Source organism: Anabrus simplex, chromosome 3 (genome assembly GCF_040414725.1).
Source record: "Anabrus simplex isolate iqAnaSimp1 chromosome 3, ASM4041472v1, whole genome shotgun sequence".
Lineage (NCBI taxonomy): Eukaryota > Metazoa > Arthropoda > Insecta > Orthoptera > Tettigoniidae > Anabrus > Anabrus simplex.
The window spans coordinates 29,240,701-29,264,722 of NC_090267.1; the positions used below are offsets into that span (position 1 = coordinate 29,240,701).

General features: G+C 42.0%; 1 protein-coding gene across 3 annotated transcripts in view; it reads left to right on the forward strand.

Moving 5' to 3' along the window:
- Positions 1-488: 488 nt before the first annotated feature.
- Positions 489-24,022, forward strand: part of LOC136865874 (luciferin 4-monooxygenase) — a 137,611-nt gene continuing 114,077 nt past the window's right edge. For all 3 annotated transcript variants that reach the window (XM_068226980.1, XM_068226981.1, XM_068226982.1), the window contains exon 1: positions 489-645. In XM_068226980.1, coding sequence (XP_068083081.1) covers positions 529-645 — 117 coding nt within the window. In that variant the 5' untranslated portion in view covers positions 489-528. The remainder of the gene's footprint in view (positions 646-24,022) is intronic.

Below are 24,022 nucleotides of genomic sequence, written 5' to 3' on the forward strand. Positions count from 1 at the left end.
ATTTTAGGCTTTCCCCTAAACTACCATTTCACTCAGCGTGAGTAAAATGATTTATAGCCTAGATTGTAGAGGCTCATCCCCTGACTTCACATACCGATTTTCATTAAATTCTCTTCAACCGTTTTCTCGTGATGCGTGCACAGACAGACAGACAGACAGACAGACAGACAGACAGACAGACAGACAGACAGACAGACAGACAGACAGACATTACGGAAAGGTAAAAAGTGCATTTTCTTGTTACTATGGACATGACTGATAGAGAAATACCATTATTTTCAAGTTCTGAGCAATGTACAGACATATATATATTAGACTATTAGACTTGTTGACGTCGTATCTTCTAGCCACGTGTACTGATCTGTCGGTGGTCTTGCATTCAACTGATTACTGTGGAGCAGAGGTTGTTCGTTATCAAGGAGATGACTGAGCGGAATTCTCGCACGGAAGAAAGACAGAAAGTGGTTCCTTGCTTGAGTTGACGGCAGTGCAGTGGTCTGAAGGTCTCTGGCAGCGCAGTAGAGCGAGATGGCGAAAGGAGAGAACATCTTGTACGGGCCCACAGAGGTGTACCCAGTGCCTGACATTCCGCTGGGGCAACACCTGCTGAAGTGTCTCCGACATCACGGCGACAAGCCAGCACAGGTAGGATTTGTTTTGAGAGATAGGTGCTTGTACACCTGGGCAACCATCGTCTACTAACACTAATTGGAGGATCTGACACTTCAAAAAATGTCTGGCTGAATGGTAAGCGTTGTCGCCTTCCGTTCAGGGGACTTAGGGTTCGACTCCCGGTTGGGTCAGAGATCTAAAAATGGTTCATTACCCTGCCTCAGGGATTGGGTGTTTGCACTGTCCCCAACATTCCTGCAACTCACACACCACACATTACGCTATTCTCCAACACAATAGCACGCAGTTTCTCGTGCACGGCCGATGCCACCCACCCTCTTCGGAGGATCAACCTTACAAGAAATGTACCTGGGTAGAGATAGCTACACTAATTTATTTATTTATTTATTTATTTATTTATTTATTTATTTATTTATTTATTTATTACTTCGCTTACCCTCCAGGGTTGGTTTTTTTCCTCGAACTCAACGAGGGATCCCACCTGTACCGCCTCAAGGGCAGTGTCCTGGAGCGTGAGACTTTGGGCTGGGGATACAACTGGGGAGGATGACCACTACCTCGCCCAGGCTGTCTAACCTGCTATACTGAACAGAGGTTATGTTGGGGGATGGGAACATTTGGAGGGATAGACAAGGAAATGGGAAGGAAGCGGCCACACCCTTAAGTTAGGTGCTGGAGGTGAAGTGGAAAACCACGGAAATCCACTTCGAGGATGGGTGAGGCGGAAATCGATCCCCCTTCTAGTCAGTTGACTTCCATAGGCTGCGTGGACCCAGTTCCAGTCCTCGTTCCACTTTTCGTATTTCGTGGCAGAGCCGGGAATCGAACCCTGCCTCCGGGGATGGCAGCTAATCGCACTAACCACTTCACCACAGAGGCGGACCATTATTACTGTTATTGTCCGACTCGTTGGCTGAATGGTCAGCGTACGGTCTTCGTTTCAGATGGTCCCGGGTTCGATTCCCGGCAGGGTCGGGGATTTTAACCTTGTTTGGTTATTTCCAATGGGCCGGGGGCTTGGTGTTTGTGTTGTCCCCAACATCCCTGCAACTTACACACCACATATAACACTATCCTTCACCACAATAGCACTCAATTACCTACACATGGCAGATGCCGCCCACCCTCATCGGAGGGTCTGCCTTGCAAGGGCTGCACTCGGCTAGAAATATCTACACGAAATTAATTAAATTACTGTTATTAATATTGACCAAAGAAAGAGAAGGGCCAGCTAGGGCGTGAAAATGTAAGATTCGCGAGGCCTCGCATGCTCTAATATCGCTGGGATAGGAAAATTACAATTGTTGACCAAGGGAGGTCGAATAGGATAGATGAACGTGAGAAACCTGGCACAAGAAAGTGGAAGCAATGCCAGAATTCAGCTGAGAACCCGTGGTCGTCGACACATTTTCCATAATTAATAACCAATGGAGCCCCTTTTAGTTGCCTCTTTCGACAGGCAGGGGGTACCGTGGATGTACGTATTCAACGACCCCCACTTGAAAGGGGCTGCGTGGACTTAGCCTCCTGAGGCTTGGTGTCCGTTTAAAAGGATACTGTTTAAAAATTTAATATGCGACTGAAATATATTTAAAAAATAGTATAACCGAAAATTGAGCACATATTTTCGTTCCAATTTTTTGGAAAAGCATTTACCTTGGTGTGGTATACTGTACGTCTCAATTCACTGTCTCCCACAAAGACACCATTACAGAAATACGCACTTTTATGACTAAAAGAGAAATGTTATGTTCTCGGCCTCGGGAGTTTGGGATGTAAGTGGGAAGTAACAGATATAAAAGTAGCGAGAACTATGTTATTGGTTTTAAGGTTTTCGGAGACGTCGAGGTAACAGAATTTAGTCCCTCAGGAGTTCTTTAACGTCCCAGTAAATCTACCGATACGATGCTGACGTATTTGAGTACCTTCAAATACCACCGGACTGAGCCAGGATCGACCCTCTACCCCGTCCAGCGTAGTGAGACTGATTGTTGGTAGTTTGCAAACAGGTGAGAAAATGGGAGAGGTATACGTGGCATGAGAAGGTCCAGAGCCAGTTGTAGGACGGGTGCGAATCTTCCTACCACCCAGGTTTCTTGAAAGAGGGACAATAAATACGTAGATGACAATGAAGTCTTGTGGCCTGAAGATATGTGGAATTCAATCAATCAATGATCTGCATTTAAGCGGTCACCCAGGTGGCAGATTCCCTATTAATTGTTTAGCCAGCTTTTTATTAAATATGTTCACTGAAATTTATCGAACATTTCCCTTCAGGATTTATTCCAGTTCCTTCCTCCTCGTGCTATAAATGAATATTTGCCGCAATCTGTCCTCTTGTATTCCAACTTTATCTTTTTTTCCTACTTATAAAATCCCCACTCAAGCATATGTCTATTACCGTCATTCCACGCCAGCTCGCCATTGCCAGCTCGAAACATACCATGTAGTCGAGTATCTCGTCTCCTTACTCCCAAGTCTTCCCAACCCAAGGTTGCAACATTTTAGTAACACTACTCGTTTGTCGGATATCACCCAGAACAAATAGTCTTGCTTTCCTTTGATTTTTTTTCCACATCTCGTATCAAGTAGTCCTCGTGAGGGTTCATAGACTGGAGACATACTCTAACTGCGGTCTTACCAAAGATTTATACGCCCTTTGCTTCACGACCTTACTACAAACCCTAAATACACTCACAACCATGTGAACAGATCTGTAACCTTTATTAATTACTTTTACGAAAATGTTGCAAGGTTTGAGCTGAAATAAAACATCGTGTTCGGAGCAATTTGCCTGGCGAGCATAAGGATGGATAATAGTAGTATTATTGTAAATATTTATAAATTACTGCATTATTTCATTATCAAGTAAAATAAAATATTCTGATGAACTGGCCGATATGGGAATAGAAAACTACTGAAAGGAGGAAGTAGCTAGGTCCCCGCAAATGACGAATACGACATAAGAATTAACACGCTTGCCAATCAGATCAGTTACGCCCGCCGGAAGGCTAACAAGGTCACACCGTGTGGAGGCTTCTGCGCCACTATTGGACAATGAACACACAAGTGAATACATTAATTAGGATATCATTTTAACTTCGCAATACTTCCCACTCTTTCAAGTGGTACGGAATGTCCTAGAACCGACTGTGGCCCCTGGAAAGCCCGGGCCCACAGATCCTGACGTTACGCCCCTGATATTGACACAAGGATCTGACAACGGTGGCCAACCCTCCCGCATCTCTCGTAAGGCGGCCAAGGTCGCCCGGCAGCCTGGCTACGCTGAGCCACTTCTCAGCGATGACTACAGTAGTTTTGTTATCTTAGATTTCCAAATCTCGGTTAACGCTCACTTCTGTATTCACCACATGATTCATAATCACGGTTTACCAAAACTAAGTTTTCGCTTTAATCTGAGTTTGACCGAAAATTGTTGATACTGACGCAGAAAACAAATGACTACATGCTGCCACCACTATTGAAATGTATGGTATGCTATTTGTTTTACGTCGCACCGGCACAAACAAGTCTTATGGCGACGATGGGATAGGAAAGGCCTAGGAGTGGGAAGGAAGCGGCCGTGGCCTTAATTAAGGTACAACCCCCGCATTTGCCTGGTGTGAAAATGGTAAACCACGGAAAACCATTTTCAGGACTGCTGACAGTGGGATTCGAACCCACTATCTCCCGATTACTATCGAAATGTAAACAAGATTTTGATTCCATTCGCAGTTTGCAAATAATTTGTCATAAATTATGCCCGCTATTGAGCAGGAACGAAGAAAGAAGCCTGATATGAGTGAATTGTTACTTAATTTGGTGACAGAAAGCATGAACAACATAGAGAATAAGAAAACATATTAGAGCCTAATGCCTTTGCTGGCGAGATGTAGTGTTTACAGTGCACTATGTCTTCTGGTATGGGCTATATCAAATTTGTTACTTTCATTGACCTGTCTCAGTCTCACCCTTGGTTTTGACAATATGAAAGTGACTGAGGTATGAGTGATGCTAGTAATACCATTGCTTATACAACCAGTCCCTGTTATGAATGGTGTGAAGATATCGCTCATAGGGTTGGTTGGTGCATGCATTTCAGTGGGCTTGGCAGACTGACATGTAATAGCAGCGGCTGGCTCGGTGAGGAAAGCAACGGGAAACTACCTCACTCCTCATTTCCCTAGTACGCCTCTTCAGTGACGCCTAGGCTATTTATGACAGCTGTTGGCGGAGCTGCAGAGGATCAAACCAGCCTTCGGGCTGAATACCCAACATACATTAGAGCCTACACTTTGTATATTTCACTCAAAATATAAGGCGGTATTCCTTAATTCTTCATTTGGAAGTCCCCCAGTTGTGTACCGTGCAAGAGGCCTACCTATGTGTTGGGGATTCCAGGTTATGTTCAGTGTTGCCAACTCAGCGGATTTTTGACGGATATTTACAAACTTCTTTTAGCGATTTTCAGCGGTAACAATCTCACCTTCATCACCAGGAGAAAAAAAAAGAACTTAGTATGGCATATAGTGTAATTATTCCTGTTTTATTGAACTTACGCTGCATACTAGCACCAGCTCTGGCCCACAGCCTCAGTCAGTACATTATTTGTTACAATCGTTACTGTGCTCTTGATGTGCCGGGTAGTGTCGTCTTTGATAACGTTTCTTTTGACATCAGGTTCTTTTTGGTACGTCGAAAGAAGAGGTTAAAAACTAGTGATATATTTCGTAAAGAGTAGTTAAATAATTAAACTTTAAAAGACTAGTTGGTTGAGCTTCCCAGTGATGTCAAACACGGACGGTGCGTCTATTGGCAGTGCAATATAAATGCTAGTTGCTTTACGTCGCACCGACACAGATAGGTCTTATGGCAACGATGGGACAGGGAAGGGTTAGGAGTAGGAAGGAAGCGGCCATGGCCTTAATTAAGGTACAACCCCAGCATTTGCCTGGTGTGAAAATGGGAAACCACGGAAAAACATTTTCAGAGCTGCCGACAGTGGGGTTCGAACCTACTATCTCCCGAATACTGGACTTAAGCGACTGCAGCTATCGAGCTCGGTGCAATATAAACGCGAAATTGTTTGACATTAATTCTTTCCGCACTTATCAAAAACAATGAGAACAGTATTGAAAGTGAAAATAACTTTCGAAATAGATTTTAAATTTCCGTATGGTCTTTGCTGCTGTGAACTTCCAGCATATTCTTTGAAAAAGAATAGTACCATGTGGCTTCATATGAAGCCATAGGACCTCAACTCAGCACATCTGCTTCAGAGCATATAATGCGCGGAGATGATGAACTCCTGTTCTGCAACTGGTGAGTGTTGACTTAATCTCTTTTATTAAAACAGCTGGTATACGCCATTTTGCTTCAGTTCGAAATTTAGCGGAATTTAGCGGAGAAAAGATTTATGGGTTGGCAACACTGGTTATGTTCGATCATGGAAAATGTTGACAATGTCGAAGCTTTAGAAAACATAAAATGTATCGGAAGTCAGGGTCGTCGTAGTCCTCCAAATATGCCACATGTACTTTCATCCACCGAGGACGTTTATTAATTGCATAATCTTGATCATGTTAATCGTCGCTGTGATTTTCTGTAGCAATTAGATATTTCAGCCGCCTACGAGCAGCCATCTTGGAAGGCTATTATCTTAGATTTCTCATTTTACCGGCCAACTGATCTCCGGTAATATTTTAAACAGAGGTAATACCCGTTGTTTGAGATAATGTTGCTGGTGAATACAAACTTAACTGTTATCTCGGTTTACGTAGCATTAAACTAAGATAAGAGCTTTTACTCGCGTTGGTGAATGCGCGCCTTAGAAATAGACTCTATAAAAGATTTAGCGACTGGTAAGAAGGATCTGTTGACAGTCTTTCCAGACAGTTTTATTGTACAGGTGCATACACAAATACATAAATATAGGCATGCATCTTCATTATAGACTGTTATGCCTTTCAGCGTTTAGTCTGCAACCCTCTGTGAACTGATTAAACGCTGTCACAATCATCTACTGTGGCTGCCTTGGTTCTACTCCTATTATCCTTAAATCGTTAGAAAAATGAGTCTAACCGTCGTTGAATTTGTCTCCCTTTACTTTTCTTGCCCTCCATAACTGACTCAATTATTATCCTAGGTAATCAATTCTGCTCCATTCGCCTCACATGACCCCACCGCCGAAGTCGGTTTATATGTACAGCTTAACATATTGAGTTCATTGATAAATTAGCCTTTATCTCCTCATTCTGAGTACCTCCTGTCATTGTTCCCATCTGTCTGTTACTTCTAACTTATGAATAAAATACCCTGACCGGGCGAGTTGGCCGTGCGCGTAGAGGCGCGCGGCTGTGAGCTTGCATCCGGGAGATAGTAGGTTCGAATCCCCCTGTCGGCAGCCCTGAAAATGGTTTTCCGTGGTTTCCCATTTTCACACCAGGCAAATGCTGGGGCTGTACCTTAATTAAGGCCACGGCCGCTTCCTTCCAACTCCTAGGCCTTCCCTATCCCATCGTCGCCATAAGACCTATCTGTGTCGGTGCGACGTAAAGCCCATAGCAAAAAAAATACCCTGAATCCACCCAGCTTTCACTCCCGTAAAGAAAAGTTAGTCTGAAAACAGACCGATGTAAAGATAGTTCGTCCGGGAGATGACTTCCTTCTTAATGAATACTGTTGATCGCAACTGCGATCTCACTGCATTAGCTTTACTGCACCTTGATTCAATCTCACTTACTATGCTACCGTCCTGGGAGAGCACACATCGTAAATACTTGGAATTGTCTACCTGTTCCAGCTTTGTATCCCTAACTTGATATTCAATTCTCTTAGGTTTCTTACCTGCTGACATCAATTTAGTCTTGGAAAGGTAAATTGTCATATAATACGGGAGGCCCGGGTTCTATTCCCAGCTATGCCGCGAAATTTGAAAACTGTTAAACTCGAAATCTTTACTATCTCGTGGCCAGAAATATTTATTTTAGGCAAGAAATCAGCACAGCCCTGAGTACTACGCAGTACCTGCTTACACACACTCTCTCATTGGTCACATTCATCCGACACGTTAACCCATGCACAATCTGAAGAGTGAGGGGAGGTGGAGCAAACTGAAGTAGAGCATATCTAGCATGAACGAAACACACGCGGAGGGGAACGTACTTGCTTCGCCGCCTGCCCACACGTCCCACTGACTCGACAATGAAGGGAGAGGGGAACGAAGGGAGGAACCACACCCTTCCTTCAAGGCAACAGACGTAATGTGAATGTCAACTCATTGAGGGTCAAGTTCTCCAGTTTATTTGTAATTCGTGTGTGCGAGGTCTGGCTGAAATATTAGCGGTCTCGACTATGACTTAATTATCAAATGGCATCGCGCTCAACCACCGTAAGAAAGAATGACCCTTATTTTCGTCAATATAAGCCCTGTTAAATACTACTGCTACTAATAAAAATGTGCTTTTTCAAAAATTTGGCCAACTGTGGACCGCATAGAACATAAGACTTTTGGTCTCCTCTTCTCTTCTCTTCTCTTCTCTTCTCTTCTCTTCTCTTCTCTTCTCTTCTCTTCTCTTCTCTTTTCTTTCCAGAAGCTGTTAATTCTTTCGCTTCTCATCTTTCTATCCTCTGTCCGACTCCATGACTAAATGGTTAGCGTGCTGCCCTTCGGTCACAGGGTCTCCGGGTTCGATTCCCGGTAGGATCGGGAATTTTCACCACCATTAGTTTAATTCCGCTGGCACGGGGGCTTGGTGTATGTGTCGTCTTCATCATCATTTAATCTTCGTCACGACGCGCCGGTCGCCTACGGGTTTCAAATCAAAAAGACCTGCGACTTGCGAGCAGAACATGTCCCCGGACACCCCCAACACTGAAAGGCACACGCCATTTCATTTCTCTCCTCTTCAGCTGTGATCTGTTTGAGTCTCCTTTTCTTCTGAACTCTCTTCTAGTGTGGATAATCTGTGATGTAGTTCCAACTCATTCCATATCCCTTTTGGGCCCTTCTATTCACGTGGAGGTGGCCTGTAATACCAGGATGTATCTGAAGATCTTTTTGGTCAGTCGTTTGTCATCCATTCTCACCAGGCGTGTGTAGAATTTCAACTTTCGTTTCTGCATTGTGTCCGTGATGTTTGTAGACCTCCTCATTTCCCCCTTTCTTTCAAGTCCCATTAGAAATCTTCTGAAGTTCAAGAATTTTCTTCGGTATTTTCCTTTCCTTCTTTTCGAGTTCTTGCAGCTCCCCTTTTTCATTTGAAGTAAGACACCCTCAAGCGTACAATCTTTTCGGTTTCATTACTCAGGTATAATGCCAGCTTTTGGCCTTATTATTATATACCTAATTAAGTATATGATGACTCAGGTGGTAGCTATATGAATAATATTAAACCTACATATAGAATAATTCATGCAAATTACCGCACATACTCAATAATTTGAATGTATACCTGCAATATAATCCAAACGATAGACCTAACACTGTAACTAATTACATTTGAATACTTAAGAAAATAACAAAGTGAATGAAGTTATAGTGAAATCGTTTAGATGTATGTATACAATAACACATTGACTTCCGTAATAGAATTGTATACAGTAAAAATTTGTATGAGTCAATTTAATGTCAATTAATGAGTAAAATTATACAAGTTTCAACAACAACTTGTAGGTTCTCTGTTATTTAGACGCACAACAATTATCACGGGACTGCTTTAAATACACTTCTGTTTTCTTAGGCATGATATTATTAGAAAATCGATTCTTCCAATGGCATGTGGAGATAGTGAAAGGTTTATCATACATTGTAGATCTGTAGGCACATAAAACTAGACTAGCATAGAGAATTTTTGAAACATTCTCAGGTATCTGTGTTAATGTAGCACGTGGTATTTTTTGAAGGTCATGTAGAATGTTGTAATTGCCTGCACGTTAACACGAGGCCATAGAAGACAACTAAATCATGGCGATACAAGGTCAGAATGCTGCAACTCACTGAGCTATTGTACACGTGAGGTGTGCCCTCGTTGTAATCACTCACCAATGATCTGTACTGAGGGCAGTCGCCCAGGTGGCAGATTCCCTATCTGTTGTTTTCCTAGCCTTTCCTTAAATGATTTCAAAGAAATTTATTGAACATCTCCCTTGGTAAGTTATTCCAATCCCCAACTCCCCTTCCTATAAACGAATATTTGCCCCAATTTGTCCTCTTGTATTCCAGCTTTATCTTCATATTGTGATCTTTCCTACTTTTAAAGACACGAATCAAATGTACTCGTCTACTATTGTAATTCCAAGCCATCTCTCCACTGAAAGCTCAGAACATCCCAAGTCTTCCCAGCCTAAACTTTGTAACGATACTGTTTTGTCGAAAATCACCCAGAACAAATCGAGCTGCTTTTCGTTCGAATTTTTTCAGTTCTTGAATCAAGGCGAGGGTCTCATACACTGGAACCATATTCTAGTTGGCGTCTTACCAGAGACTTATATATCCTCTCCTTTACATCCTTTTTACAATCCCTAAATACAGTCATAACCATGTGCAGAGATCCGTATCCTTTATTTACAATCATAAATTTATGTGATTACCCCAATGAAGGTCTTTCCTCATATTAACACCTAGGTACGTACAATGTTCTCCAAAAGGAACTTTAACCCCATCAACGCAGTAATTAAAACTGAGTGGACTTTTCCTATTTGTGATGGAGGATAATAATTGCTTTTATTCAAATAAAGTGTAAAATCTGCTGTAAATTAAGAAATAGTACTAAATATTTTACTTGTAGAGAATAATATGGATACATACTTTACTACCTTACAACTATTTTTTTTCTGCTACGTCGCAGCGCTTCCGTGAGTGTTTTGTTTGTCCAACACTTTCGTGTATGATGTCTTTGCTCACTGAAGTAGTTTGAATTAATTACGTGTCGTTTTCTTCATGTTGCTCATTCGTTTTGTGCCCTAACTCTTCAATAAGTGATAAATTTATTGATCCAGGGATCATGCTATTGCTGTTTGAATTGTCCGCGCTAGTCACATGGACACAGATAATGAGAATTCACAGACATTCGTTGGTGCTAGCCCTGGACCTCAAGAAATAAACAAAAACGGCACGAGCAGCGGAATGCAAATAAAGGAGTTCTGTCTACAGCCCGTCGGTACGTGTAGATTTTTCTCTAGTAACGACGGTATTTCTCAATTTACCGCACAGTTTACACTTTGTTTGAGTAAAAGCTATTAGTACCTTCCGTTTGGCACAAAAGTGAATTTTTTGGATACGATTCGTCCACGCAACCCGATTCTTGTCTACGGCGTCGCAGAGTGTCATCGTATAGCATGACAATCGGACCTGCAACCAGGCACCGATTTACAAATGGGCGGACTGGGCATTTGCCCAGGGCGCCAGTTTTTGAAGGGCGGCAGCCGGCGGATCGAGTAATTATGGCCTGCGTGAATTACGTCTTAAATTCATTACACTCAAATTACTTCCACAAATTATTCCAATTATTTTATTAGCCTGTATAAAACAATTTAAACTATTCTATCTTTAAAACCTGAATTTAATCTATATATTTAAATTTTATGAAGAAAATTAAATAACTGAAAGCAATAAGAAAGGTATTATTTGACTCGTGGGGGTGCTGGGGTGGGCAATTGTAGTTGGTGGCTTGGCAACCCTGTTAGTCTAGACAGCCACTGCCCTGTCTGTCATTGGCTCGTGACGGTTCGTGAGCGTATTGTTTACATCCGCTCACCATCTACCTGATAACCTCACCTAGCCAACTCACTGTCTCGTGTAATTCTTACAAGTTTTTCAGTATTTAAGTGGTGCTGAATACAAAATACGCGCTGCTAAAAAGCAGAGTGACTAATTTGAACTACTTGAGAAAGTGCCTAAAGTGGGAAAGTTCTTTACATTGACTCGTTCAGCTAGAACCTCGGAATCGAACTGCCAAGGTGACTTAACAAAACATTCGACTTCGTCATCGGTCCCATTTAACTTTACATAAGAGGACGTACAAGACCTATATAGACAGACTGATCAGCCATGTATTAGTATTAAATTGAACGATGAGCCTGAAGTTGTCGAGAAGCCGTTTGGAACTATTTCACAGTCACAATCTGAGGTAACCTTACCTAATTCATTTTCCATAGATGATCTTGCTACTTGGAACGTAAAGTTAAATTCAGTAGTTGAGAATGTTATTAAACATTGTCCAAAATAAAACGTAATGGTGAATTATCTTAGAAGTGAAGCTTCCACGGTGTGAAGAATTATTTAATTTATTTTCCGGGTTGAACCGTGTTGTACTTGTACGCATATCACGTACAGTTTGCCGACGTTTCGAATACATTGCAGTATTCTTTGTCAAGGCGACTGAAATACCCCTACTCGATCCGAGGTAATCAGTCTCCCAGGCAGAAATTACACTACTAGAGTGGCCTTGATCTTGGCCTTTTATATCCTAACCTATCTGGCTGACGTAAGCCCTGGCTGTCTCGCGAGGCTTCTGGAAAGTTTATGTCACAGCCAGGTAGTGGGGGCTTGCCCGCGCTGTTATGTAATGGGGTTGCGGCCCGTGTGTTTATGTTGTGGTCTGTATGTCTTAAACTATGAATGATGGGCATCCAAGAATTACTGATTTTGTATCCTTCTTCTAAATTTATGTTATTCGGATGTTTCTTGATTTCGACAGCCTCGCGGATTTTCCTTTCCAGGTTCCAAGGGATACCTGCTAGGATCTTGGTCTTGTCAAATGATATTCCGTGCCTAGTTTCGCAGGAATGCTTGGCTACTGCTGAAATATAAGTGTTTTGGTTCTTGGTGTGACATGACCAAAACACTGATATTTCAGCGGTAGCCAAGCATTCCTACGAAACTAGGCACGGAATATCATTTGACAAGACCAAGATCCTAGCAGGTATCCCTTGGAACCTGGAAAGGAAAATCCGCGAGGCTGTCGAAATCAAGAAACATCCGAATAACATAAATTTAGAAGAAGGATACAAAATCAGTAATTCTTGGATGCCCATCATTCATAGTTTAAGACATACAGACCACAACATAAACACACGGGCCGCAACCTCATTACATAACAGCGCGGGCAAGCCCCCACTACCTGGCTGTGACATAAAATTTTCCAGAAGCCTCGCGAGACAGCCAGGGCTTACGTCAGCCAGATAGGCTAGGATATAAAAGGCCAAGATCAAGGCCACTCTAGTAGTGTAATTTCTGCCTGGGAGACTGATTACCTCGGATCGAGTAGGGGTATTTCAGTCGCCTTGACAAAGAATACTGCAATGTATTCGAAACGTCGGCAAACTGTACGTGATATGCGTACAAGTACAACACGGTTCAACCCGGAAAATAAATTAAGTAATGGTGAATTTTTTGAAATCTCTGCGAAGTTACAATGATGGTAAAAGAACATTGTCTCAAAACATGCTTAAGAGTACTCTTCTTAATAGAGAAGTTGTTTTAAGAAATTTATTGTTGTATTCACAGTCAACTGGGAAAGTATTCTGTATTCAATGCTGCTTATTTCAACCGGACAATGCAAAAACAACGTTTTCTACCGGTTTTAATGACTGGAAGCACAGCTGCGAACTACTGAAACATCATGAACATTATAATGACCACAGTTGCAATGCTCTTACGTACATCACCAGACAAAAACAGTTAATGATGTTGATACAATTCTGTTTACATAGTGTGATGTAGAGGTAAACCACTGGCGAAGTATAACCTCAAGAATAGTTTCTGTTGTACGATTTTTGGCAGTTAGGGATTTACCTTTCCAAGGAGACAATGAGGATTTTGGATCAACTTCAAATGGTTTATATTTTTGATGCCTCGAGTTAATCAGTGAATATTGCTTTTTCCATGCCCAGCACATTGGAAGAAATGGTAATGAAGGTCAAGGGAACACCTCATACCTATCGTCTCAAATATGTAATGAATTTATTGAAGTTATGGGGAATTGTGTGCTTAAAACTGTAGTTGATGAAGTAAAAGAAGCTAGATACGACTCTCATTGTAGATTCGACGCCTGATTGCTCTCACACTGACCAGTTGGCTATTGTTTTACGATATGTACATCAAACAGAGCCAAAGCCTGTAGAACGACTCATTAAGCTTCTGCTTGGAATATCACAAACATCTGCTGAACTAGAGAAAGCTGTAGCTGAATGTCTTGAGAATTTCGAAATCAACATCAAGAACTGTAGGGGCCAAAGTTATGATCATGCTTCCAATATGTCAGAAGCTTACTCAAGTCATCAGGCCCGAATTAAGCAGCAAAGTCCCCTTGCTGAATGTATACTATGTGCAGCACATTCATTGTTGATTCGTCTGCCGCAGAATGCTGCACTGCCACAGTAGTTTTCATTGGCTTCGTCTAGGAGTTGTATAATTACTTTTCTGTGTCAACGTACAGGTGGAATATTTTGCAGCAATTCTTGGGAAGAACGGTACGCCAGTGGCAAAATCTTTATCAGAAACCAGATGGTCTGCAAGAACAGACGCTGTCAGAGCTTTGGTAAAAGGTTATGAAGAAGTACGACAATCGTTGAGGCAGCTATCTGAAGACTCCATTGTAAAACCAGCTTGTAGACTTGAGGCACAAAACCTTGAAAATAAATTTCAGAATATCGAGACTATTCTTCTGTTAGTTTTGTGGAATGACATTTTGGAAAGAGTTGACAAGTGTTCTAAAAACCTGCAGTATGAAAATCTTAATCTTGAGGGAGGAGTAAAATAATTGAAAACCCTGGAAGGATTCATCAAAGCGAAAAGGGATGAGTTTGACATATATGAGCAACCTGCTTTGAAAATAGGTGGATGTGATGTTCCAAACTACTCAAGAGTAAGAAAACGAAAAACATTTGCAGATAAAACACGTGGGATTGAAGGAGACCTAGATGCAAGGACAAATTTAAAAAATGATGTGTTCCTTAAAATAACGGACACACTTATATGAAACTTAGCAAGAAGGACAAGTACACGAAGCCGTAGCTTCCCGATTTCAAGTGTTCCCTCTACTACTGACTTGCTCATCCGAATCATCAGAAGTGAAGAACGCTGCTTTGAAAGTTATCTCTACCCTGAAGATATCAGTCAAGATTTTGTAAATGAGTATGTACACTTTCAAATGTATGTTGAGTTCGAGAGATTCCAAAACTTGCCTAAAGTGTATTCTTACATTAAACAAAACAATTTGTTGAGTACTTTTCCCAACATTGAAATTGCAATTAGGATGTTTTGACCTTACCAATAACCAACTGTAGTGCAGAAAGAGATTTTTCAGTTTTATTCAGAGTAAAAGAGGACAACTCTTCTTAATGAAAAGTTAAGCTCATTAGTCCTTATGTGCACTGAAAAAGATTTAACTTTGTAAATCAACTTTGATGAAATTGTTCAAGAGTTCGCTAGGAAAATTTCTAGGAAGAAATCTCTTATGCAAAGTAGTATTATTACAAGTAGCCTATAGAAAACTTGTATTTTTGAATGTGATCGAAATAAGTTAGTTACAATTAAATGATAATTTATATGTGCCTTACTTCTAAAATTATTTACACACAAAGTATCAAACTGAACCAATGTCGTTTTAAATAAAAATAAAAACAGCCTGATTCTTATTTGGCTGTTACCTTTGTTTGGCTTGATAAATTTAATTATGAGAATTAACTTTATTTGCGTAATGTGCTGTTGTAAAACTCATAATCTCGAAAACTGTAACCTTTAATTTGTAAACAATTTTTTTTGAGGAACAGGAAAACGAGCGTTTGGGTGGGGAGGAGGGGGGCTAAATATTATTTGCCCAGGGCGCTAACTACTTGAAATCGGGGCCTGCGGCTGCAACGATGAGAAAGAACTCCAGAAACAATCATTAATGGAATTAACAGTTGACGATTATACACATCTCTGCTGTCTTACCAACTGTACTGAATGTATTAACTCTGTTAACTCTATAGCTCAGTGGCTGAATATTTAGCCACCCGAATTTTCTCTGAAGGATCAAATTGTATTTTCTATCGGAAGAACAGTATTTGTAGCAGAGGTAACTGTTGGATGTCACTTGATTTGATATTCTTATTTCATAACACTCTTTCAAACGAAATTTCGCCACTGTTCATTTGTACTGACAATAGGCTGGTGGGCTAAATACGTGCACAATTAGGAATTAGCTCCACATGGATTATTAACAATGGTTAAACATTATTATACTTATATGAATATCGCGATATGATAAGGCAATCACTTCAGAAACACTCGATAAATTGGAACAAACTCAGAATGTACACAGCACGTGATACTACTGCTAGGTACACAAGAACTCGGTGTCTAAATATTAGCCACTTTCATCCCAGATGGCAGCACACTGGAGAAAATGACACGCAGAACAGAAAGTGGCCAAATATTAAGGCACTGAACATCTGCAGGCACCACCACATTCAATAAGCCTCAATATCAATGGTTTTGGCATTTGCTGGCGACACCTAGTGTTTACAGTGCACAATGTCTTCTGGTCTTTTGTTACTTTCATTGATCTGTCTCTGTCTTATCCTTGGCTTTGACAATATGAAAGTGACTGAGGTATGAGTGATGCTAGTAATGCCATTCCTTATGCAGCCAGTCCCAGTTACGAATGGTGTGAAAATGTCGCTCGTAGGGTCAGTTGTTGCATGCATTCCAGCGGGCTTGGCAGACTGATATGTAATAGCAACTTCTGGCTCGGTGAGGAAAGCAACGGGAAACTACCTCACTCCTCACTTTCCTAGTATGCCTCTTCAGTGATACCTAGCCCATCTATGACAGCTGATGGCGGAGATGTTGAGGATCCAACCAGCCTTCGGGATGAGGACTGAACATATATGTAGTACATCAATGGTTTCAGCTCTATTGAAGTGTCCACGTATTCAGGCACTGTTCATGTACGCAAACTAAACATAAATTAACTTAAGCGTTAAGGGATAAAGAAAAGAGTCCTGTCACATCACGCGGAGGAATGTAGAGTTATTGAAGCTTAATTTCTTGCCATCTCCTTGGACCATCATCATCGGTTAATAATTTGTGTACTAATTCCCCATCCAGTTCATTTCAGTCTAAGTTCGTTGGAAATATTTAAGAAAAAGCTAGATAAACAATTATAAATAAATGCAAATATGAGGTGAAAATTAATAGGGAATCTGCAATCTGGACAACCGCCCTAAATGACATCATTGATTGAATGATTGATTGATTTATTGAATGAATGATTGATTGATTGTTTGAGTGAGTGAGTGAGTGAGTGAGTGAGTGATGCGGATTTCAGCGAAAAACTGCAATTGAACGATTATAATATTGTGCAGAAAGCCTGGAATAATGTATTTGTTATTGTTATTTAATCAGTTTACTGTCCAGGGTTGGTTTTTCCCTCGGACTCAGTGAGGGATCCTACCTCTACCGCCTCAAGGTCAGTGTCCTGGAACGTGAGACATTTTATCGGAGATACAACTGAGAAGGAGGACCAGTACCACGCGCGGGCGTCCTTACCTACTACGGTGAACAGGGGTCTTGTCAGGGGATGGGAAGATCGAAAGGAATTGACAGGGAAGAGGAAAGAATGCGGCCCAGGCCTTAAGTTAGGTACCATCCCGGCATTTGCCTAGAGGAGAAGTGGGAAATCACGGAAAACCATTTCGACGATGGCTGAGGTGAGAAACGAATATCCTGTACTCAGTTTACCTCCTGAGGCTGAGTGGATCCCGTTCCAGCTCTCGCACGAATTTTTCATTTCGTGGCAGAGGCGGGAGTCGAATCCGGGCCTCCCGAAGTTGCAGCTAATCACACTAACCACTGCGCCACAGAGATGGTCTTTTCCTAGTGGATTAACATCGCACTAGCACATCGAAGGTTTTCCGCGACTTAATGAGGGGAAGGAAGCGACCGTGGCCTTAATTAAGGTACAGCCCCAGTATTTGCCGTGTGTGAAATATGGGAACCACGGAAAGCCATCTTCAGCGCTACCGACGGTGGGATTCAAACCCACTATCTCATGAATGCAAGCTCACAGCTACGCGACCCTAACCGCAGGGCTAACTCGCTCTGTAAAAGCTCGACTCAAGCTTATTCGTCTACTAAGAAAACTCCACACCACTGACAGCTCGTAACACCCCAGTCTACTTCAATGCTTTGAAGGAGTTCCAAGAAAATAGAACGATTTTTCTTTTAAGTTTAATGGAAGCTGTGAAAATAATAATAATAATTGTAATTTTGTGTTGCAATTTCTAGCCGAGTGCGGCCCTTGTAAGGCTGACCCTCCGATGAGGGTGGGCGGCATCTGCCATGTGTAGGTAAGAGCGTGTTATTGTGGTGGAGGATAGTGCTATGTGTGGTGTGTGAGTTGAAGGGATGTCGGGGACAGCACAAACACCCAATAAAGGTTAAAATCCCCGACCCAGCCGGCAATCGAAGCCGGGATCAAAAGCCAGCACGCTAACCATTCAGCCATGGAGCCGGACCGCTATGAAAGTGGAAATCCACAGCTTGTTTCCCGTCAATCAGCCAGGTGGGGAATGGGATGAATTAAGAGGCGATCTATCGGCGAGGATAGGAATTGTGCCGGCTGCCGAAGCCTGTCGCACTCTTCTGGGGCAATGATTAATGACAAACAGATGAAATACAATTATATTGGAGAGTGTTGCCGGAATGAGAGATAAGAGGGAAAACCAAAGTACCAGGAGAAAAACCTGCCTCGTCTCCGTTTTGTCCAGCACAAATCTCACAATGAGTGAGCGGGACCCAGCGGTGAGAGGCCGGCGCTCTGTCGCATGAGCCAGGGAGGCTCCCTGTTGAAGTTACTTCATATCAAAGAAGAGATGATTGATATTTCTGTATTATTTGTAAACAGTCATGGCAACAAGAGCTCCACACGGCCAAGATGCACGTCAGCGTACGGCGGAACAACATTGAGTTACGCCGTACAAGCTGGTACGGGCTGCGCTTGTACTGCTGAGTGCTAGTATAACACTGCTCTGTATGCTGATAGGTAGTCAAGCGACGCGGAAAGCTTACAGTGTCATCACATGTGACATGGACAAGCTACGAAGTGAGTGACAGCTATTAGCAACATCGGTAGGAATATGGTGCGCAAAATAAGGAAACTCTGTGCTGTAATGGTTAGTGGTTAGGAGGCCCGAGTGTGATTCCCGGCTCTGCCGCGAAATTCGAAAAGCGGTACGTGGGCTGGATCGGAGTCCACTCAGCCTCGGGAGGTCAACTGAGTACAGGGGCGTTCGATTTCAACTTTAGCCATCCTCCAAGTGGTTTTCCGTGGTTTTGCACTTCTCCTCTAGGCAAATGCCGGGATGGTACGTAACTTAAGGCCACGGCCGCTTCCTTTCCTCTTCCTTTTCTATCCCTTCCAATCTTCGCATCCCGCCACAAGGCCCCTGTTCAGCACAGCATATGAGGCGGCCCGAGAGAAGTACTTGTCCTCCTATCTAGTTTTATCCCCGACCCAAAGCGTCACGCTCCAGGACACTGCCCTTGAGGCTGTACAGGTGGCATGCCTCGCTGGTGTTTCACTGCATGCAGTTATAGTAGAAATATGGATCTCCATGTTCCGTTGTCTGTGTTCAGGGTTATTCTGATCTGTCGATAAAATATGACATTCATATTAGCCAAAATATGCTTTCGATTTTGATTTTAAATCAGGGGCTCTTAAGTTGAATGAAATCTGTCATACTCAAAATTAAATACGGGCCGATGACCTAGATGCTAGGCCCCTTTAAACAACAGCATAATCATCATCATCATCAAAATTAAACTATATTTCTTTGTTTGAGTCATCAGTCCATATACTGGTTCGAAGCAGTCCTCCATCTCACCCTATCCTGTGCTAACCTTTTCATTTCTACATAACTGCTGCATCCTACATCTCCTCTATTCTGCTTATCATATTCATACCTTGGTCTAACTCTAGTGTTATTACCGTTCCCTCAAAAACCAACCGCACAGGTCCTGGGTGTCTTAAGATGTGTCCTATCATTCTATGTCTTCTTCTCGTCAAATTTAGCCAAATAGATCTCCTCTCACCAATTCGATTTAGTATCTCTTCATTAGTGTTTCGACCTATCCATCTCACTTTCAGCATTCTTCTGTAACAGCACACTTCATAAGCCTCTCTACTCATTCTTTCAGAGCTAGTTATCGTCCATGTTTCACTTCCATACAATGCCACTCTCCAGACGAAAGTCTTCAAAAACATCGTTCTAATTCCTATATCAATGTTGAAAGTGAGCAAATTTCTTTTCTTAAGAAAGGCCTTCTCTGCTTGTGCTAGTCTGCATTTTATGTCCTCCTTACTTCTGCCATCGTTAGTTATTTTACTACCCAAGTAACAATATTCGTCTACTTCCTTTAAGACTTTATTTCCCAATCTAATATTTCCTGCCTCACCTGACTTAGTTAGGCTGCACTCCATTACTTTTGTTTTGGACTTATTTATTTTCATCTTGTACTCCTTACCCAAGACTCTGTCCATTCCTTTCAGCAGTTTTTGCATATCTTCTGCAATCTTAGATAAAATAACAATATCATCAGAAAATCTCAGGATTTTGATTTCATCTCCTTGGATTATGATTCCCTTCCCAAATTCTCTGATTTCATTTACTGCCTGTTCTATATACATATTAAAAACGAGGGGAAAACTGCAACCTTGCCTCACTCCTTTCGCGATTGCTGCTTCTTTTTCAAAGCCCTCGATTCTTATCACTGCAGACTGACTTTTATACAAATTGTAGATAATTCTTCGTTCTCAGTACCTGATCGCAATCACCTTCAGAATCTTAAATAGCTTGGTCCAGTCAACATTTTCAAATACCTTTGAAGATCTACGAACGCCATGTACGTGGGCTTGTCCTTCTTAATTCAATCCTCTAAGATCAGACGTAAAGTCAGGGTTGCTTCATGTGGTCCTATATTTTTTCGCAAGCCAAATTTATCTCCAAACTCAGTTTCAACTTGGTTTTCCATTCTTCTGTAAATAATACGTGTTAAAATTTTGCGAGGGTGAGGTACTAAACTAATGGTACCTTTCACATTTGTGAGTACCGACTTTCTTGGGAATAGGTATTAACAACATTCTGCCGAAAAATGGATGGCACTTCTCCTGTCTCATATATCTTACACACTAATTGGAATAACCTCGCCACGCTGGTTTCTCCTAAGACAGTCAGTAATTCCCAGGTAATGTCATCAATTCCAGGTGCCTTCTTTCTATTTGGGTCTCTCAAAGCTCCGTTGAATTCTGACCTCAAATTTGGGTCTCCGATTTCATTAGGATCAGCAGCCTCTTCCTGTTCCAGAACCGTATCATCTACGTCTTCACCTTGATACAACTATTGGATATGTTCCTGCCATGTTTCTACCTTGTATCCTTTCTCTAGAAGTGGTTTTCAGTCTGAGCTCTTAATATTCGTGCAGCTTGTTTTAATTTCTCCAAAGGTTTCCTTGATTTTCCTGTGTGCAGCATCTACCTTTCCTAGGACCAAACAACCTCCAACAGCCTTGCACTTCTCCTTCAGCCATTCTTCCACAGCTGTCCTGCACTTCCTATCCACTTCATGCTTTCATCCTTTATTCCTTTGTGCCCTCTTTATTTCTTGCATTCTTGTACTTCCGCCGTTCATCAATCAGGTCTAGTATCTCGTGAGTTATCCATTGCTTCTTAGTTGATCTTTCCATTCTTCCCATTTCTTCAGCAGCCCTACAGACCTCATTCTTCACGACTGTCCATTCTTCCCCTATTGCGTTTCCTTCTGCCTTTTCATTTAGTTTCCCTGTAACATTTTTCTTGAAGCAGTCCCTCACACTCTTTTCCTTCAAGTTGTCTAAATCCCATCGCCTTGCATTCCTTCCTTTCTTCGATTTCTTCAACTTCAGATTGCATTTCATGACCAGTAAGTTGTGGTCAGAGTCCACGTCTGCTCCTGAGAAAGTTTTCGAATTCAACACATTGTTTCTGAATCTCTGCCTAATCATAATGAAGTCTATTTGATACCTTCCAGTATCTGCAGGTCTCGTCCATGTATACAGCCGTCGTTTGTGGTATTTGAATCCCAGTATTATCAAGGACTAAATGATGATCAGTGCAGAATTCAACCACCCGACTTCCTCTTTCATTCCTTTGTCGCAATCCGGATACTCCTACTGTATTACCTTCTCTTCCTTGGACTACCAATGCATTCTTTTCTCCCATCACAATTAGATTCTCGTCACCTTTTACATATTGTATTAAATCTTCTATCTCTTCATGTATTATTTCGATTTATTCATCACCTGCTCAACTAGTAGGCATATTGACCAGCATATCCTTGCATTCCTTCCTTTCTTCAATTTATTCAACTTTAGATTGCATTTCATGACCAGCAAGTTATGGTGGACGTTGGTTCGGCGTCAATCTTGACAACAATACTTTCACTATGCTGGCCATAGTAGCTTTCCTCCTGGCCTATTTTCTATTCATTATTAAACTAACTCCTGCATCTCCTCTGTGTGATTTCGTGTTAATAATTCTGTAGTCACCTCACCAAAAATCCTGCTTATCCTGGCAACATACTTCACTATACGAACTACATCTAAATTTAGTCTATCCATCTCCCTTTCCAGATTCTCTAACATACCACAACGATTCAAACTTCTAACATTCCACGCTCCAACTCGCGGTGATGATCGCCCCCTCTCGTGTAGTCGCCACTCGGAGATCCGAATGGAGGATTGTTATACCTCCGGAATATTTTACCCGGGAGGAAACCATCATCAGTACATCATTCGTACAGGGAGAGCTGCATGTCCTCGGGAGTTAGTTACTGTTGTAGTTTTCCGTTGCTTTCAGCCGTGTAGCAGATCAGCACAGCTAAGCCATACTGAGTATTATTACAAGGCCATATCAGTCAATCATCTAGACTGCCACCCTTGCATCTTCCGAAAGGTAGCTACCCGCCTTTCGATGAACCATTAATTAGTCTGGTCTCGCGACCGATACCCATCGATATGGTTTCACTTGCGGCTCGGCTATCTGCTTCACTGGTACACGCAAGCCTCCCCACCACGGCAAAGTCACATGGCTCGCAGGGGAGGTTAAAACACATACAATATGACAAGGTTGTACTTCAGTGAAATACAAATGCTCATTTTCACATTGTGACTTTAAGGAAGTTAACATATTAGTGCACACTAAGACGAGGTCTGATTCTACAGTACGTTTACCACAACCAAACGTAATTAGTAAATTGTTGAAAAATTAAAGGACATTAAGTCACTTTACAAGTATTTCTCATTAGAGGACAAAGAGGCATGGAAGTGTTTCCTGAAGGGAAAGTTGTATCAATGATGTCAGAAAATGAGATATGAAATGAAAGGGCGTATGGCTTTCAGTGGCGGGAGTGTCCGAAGACATGTTCGGCTCGCCAGGTGCAGGTCTTTTTATTTGACCTCCGCGTAGTGATGAGGATGAAATGATGATGAAGATGATACATACACTCAGTCCCCGTGCCAGCGAAATTAACCATTGATGGTTAAAATTCCCGACCCTGCCGGGAATGGAACGTGGTACACCTGTGACCAAAGGCCAGCACGCTAACCATTTAGCCATGGAGCCGGACAGAAAATGAGAATAATAGTGTATTACAATTATTCGTCAAAATGAGTATACAGTGGAACCTTGATATCTTGAATCACCTCGGGAGCTAAATTTTATTTCGAGTTATCGTATTTCGAGATACAGAGAATGCCGTTATTGGGCATGTATAGCACATACTTAAATCATATGTATCTACGGACCTATACTGTAAACATTATTTTTAAACGTACTTCAAAGTATACAATAAATTCTACTTTACGGCATCACTTTACTTATAACCCTTATTATAGTAATTTTTAGAATACTGGATACAGTACATGCAGGAGTGAAACAGGAAACATATCTCCGTTAACATCTTTCGAAAAACAAACGTTAGACTTTTCTGTTTGTTAGTGTTAACCTTTCCTCCCTCACGTTGAAACTTCTCGTCAATACCACTCAGCCGACATTCGTAAATGGAGCTTGTAATCCGCGACTGCGGCGGTTGCTTTCGTATGTGACCGGTAATTAATTCACACCCGAGAAACAGCGAGGTTTCACCGATTTCCCGCCCGACTCGTTGGATGAACGGTCAGCGTACTGGCCTTCGGTTCAGAGGCTCCCGGGTTTGATTCCCGGCCGGGTCGGGGATTTTAACCTTAATTGGTTAATTCCAATGGCACGGGGGGCTGGTTGTATGTGTTGTCTTCATCATCATTTCATCCTCATCACGGCGCGTAGGTCGCCTACACGAGTCAAATAGAAAGACCTGCACCTGACGA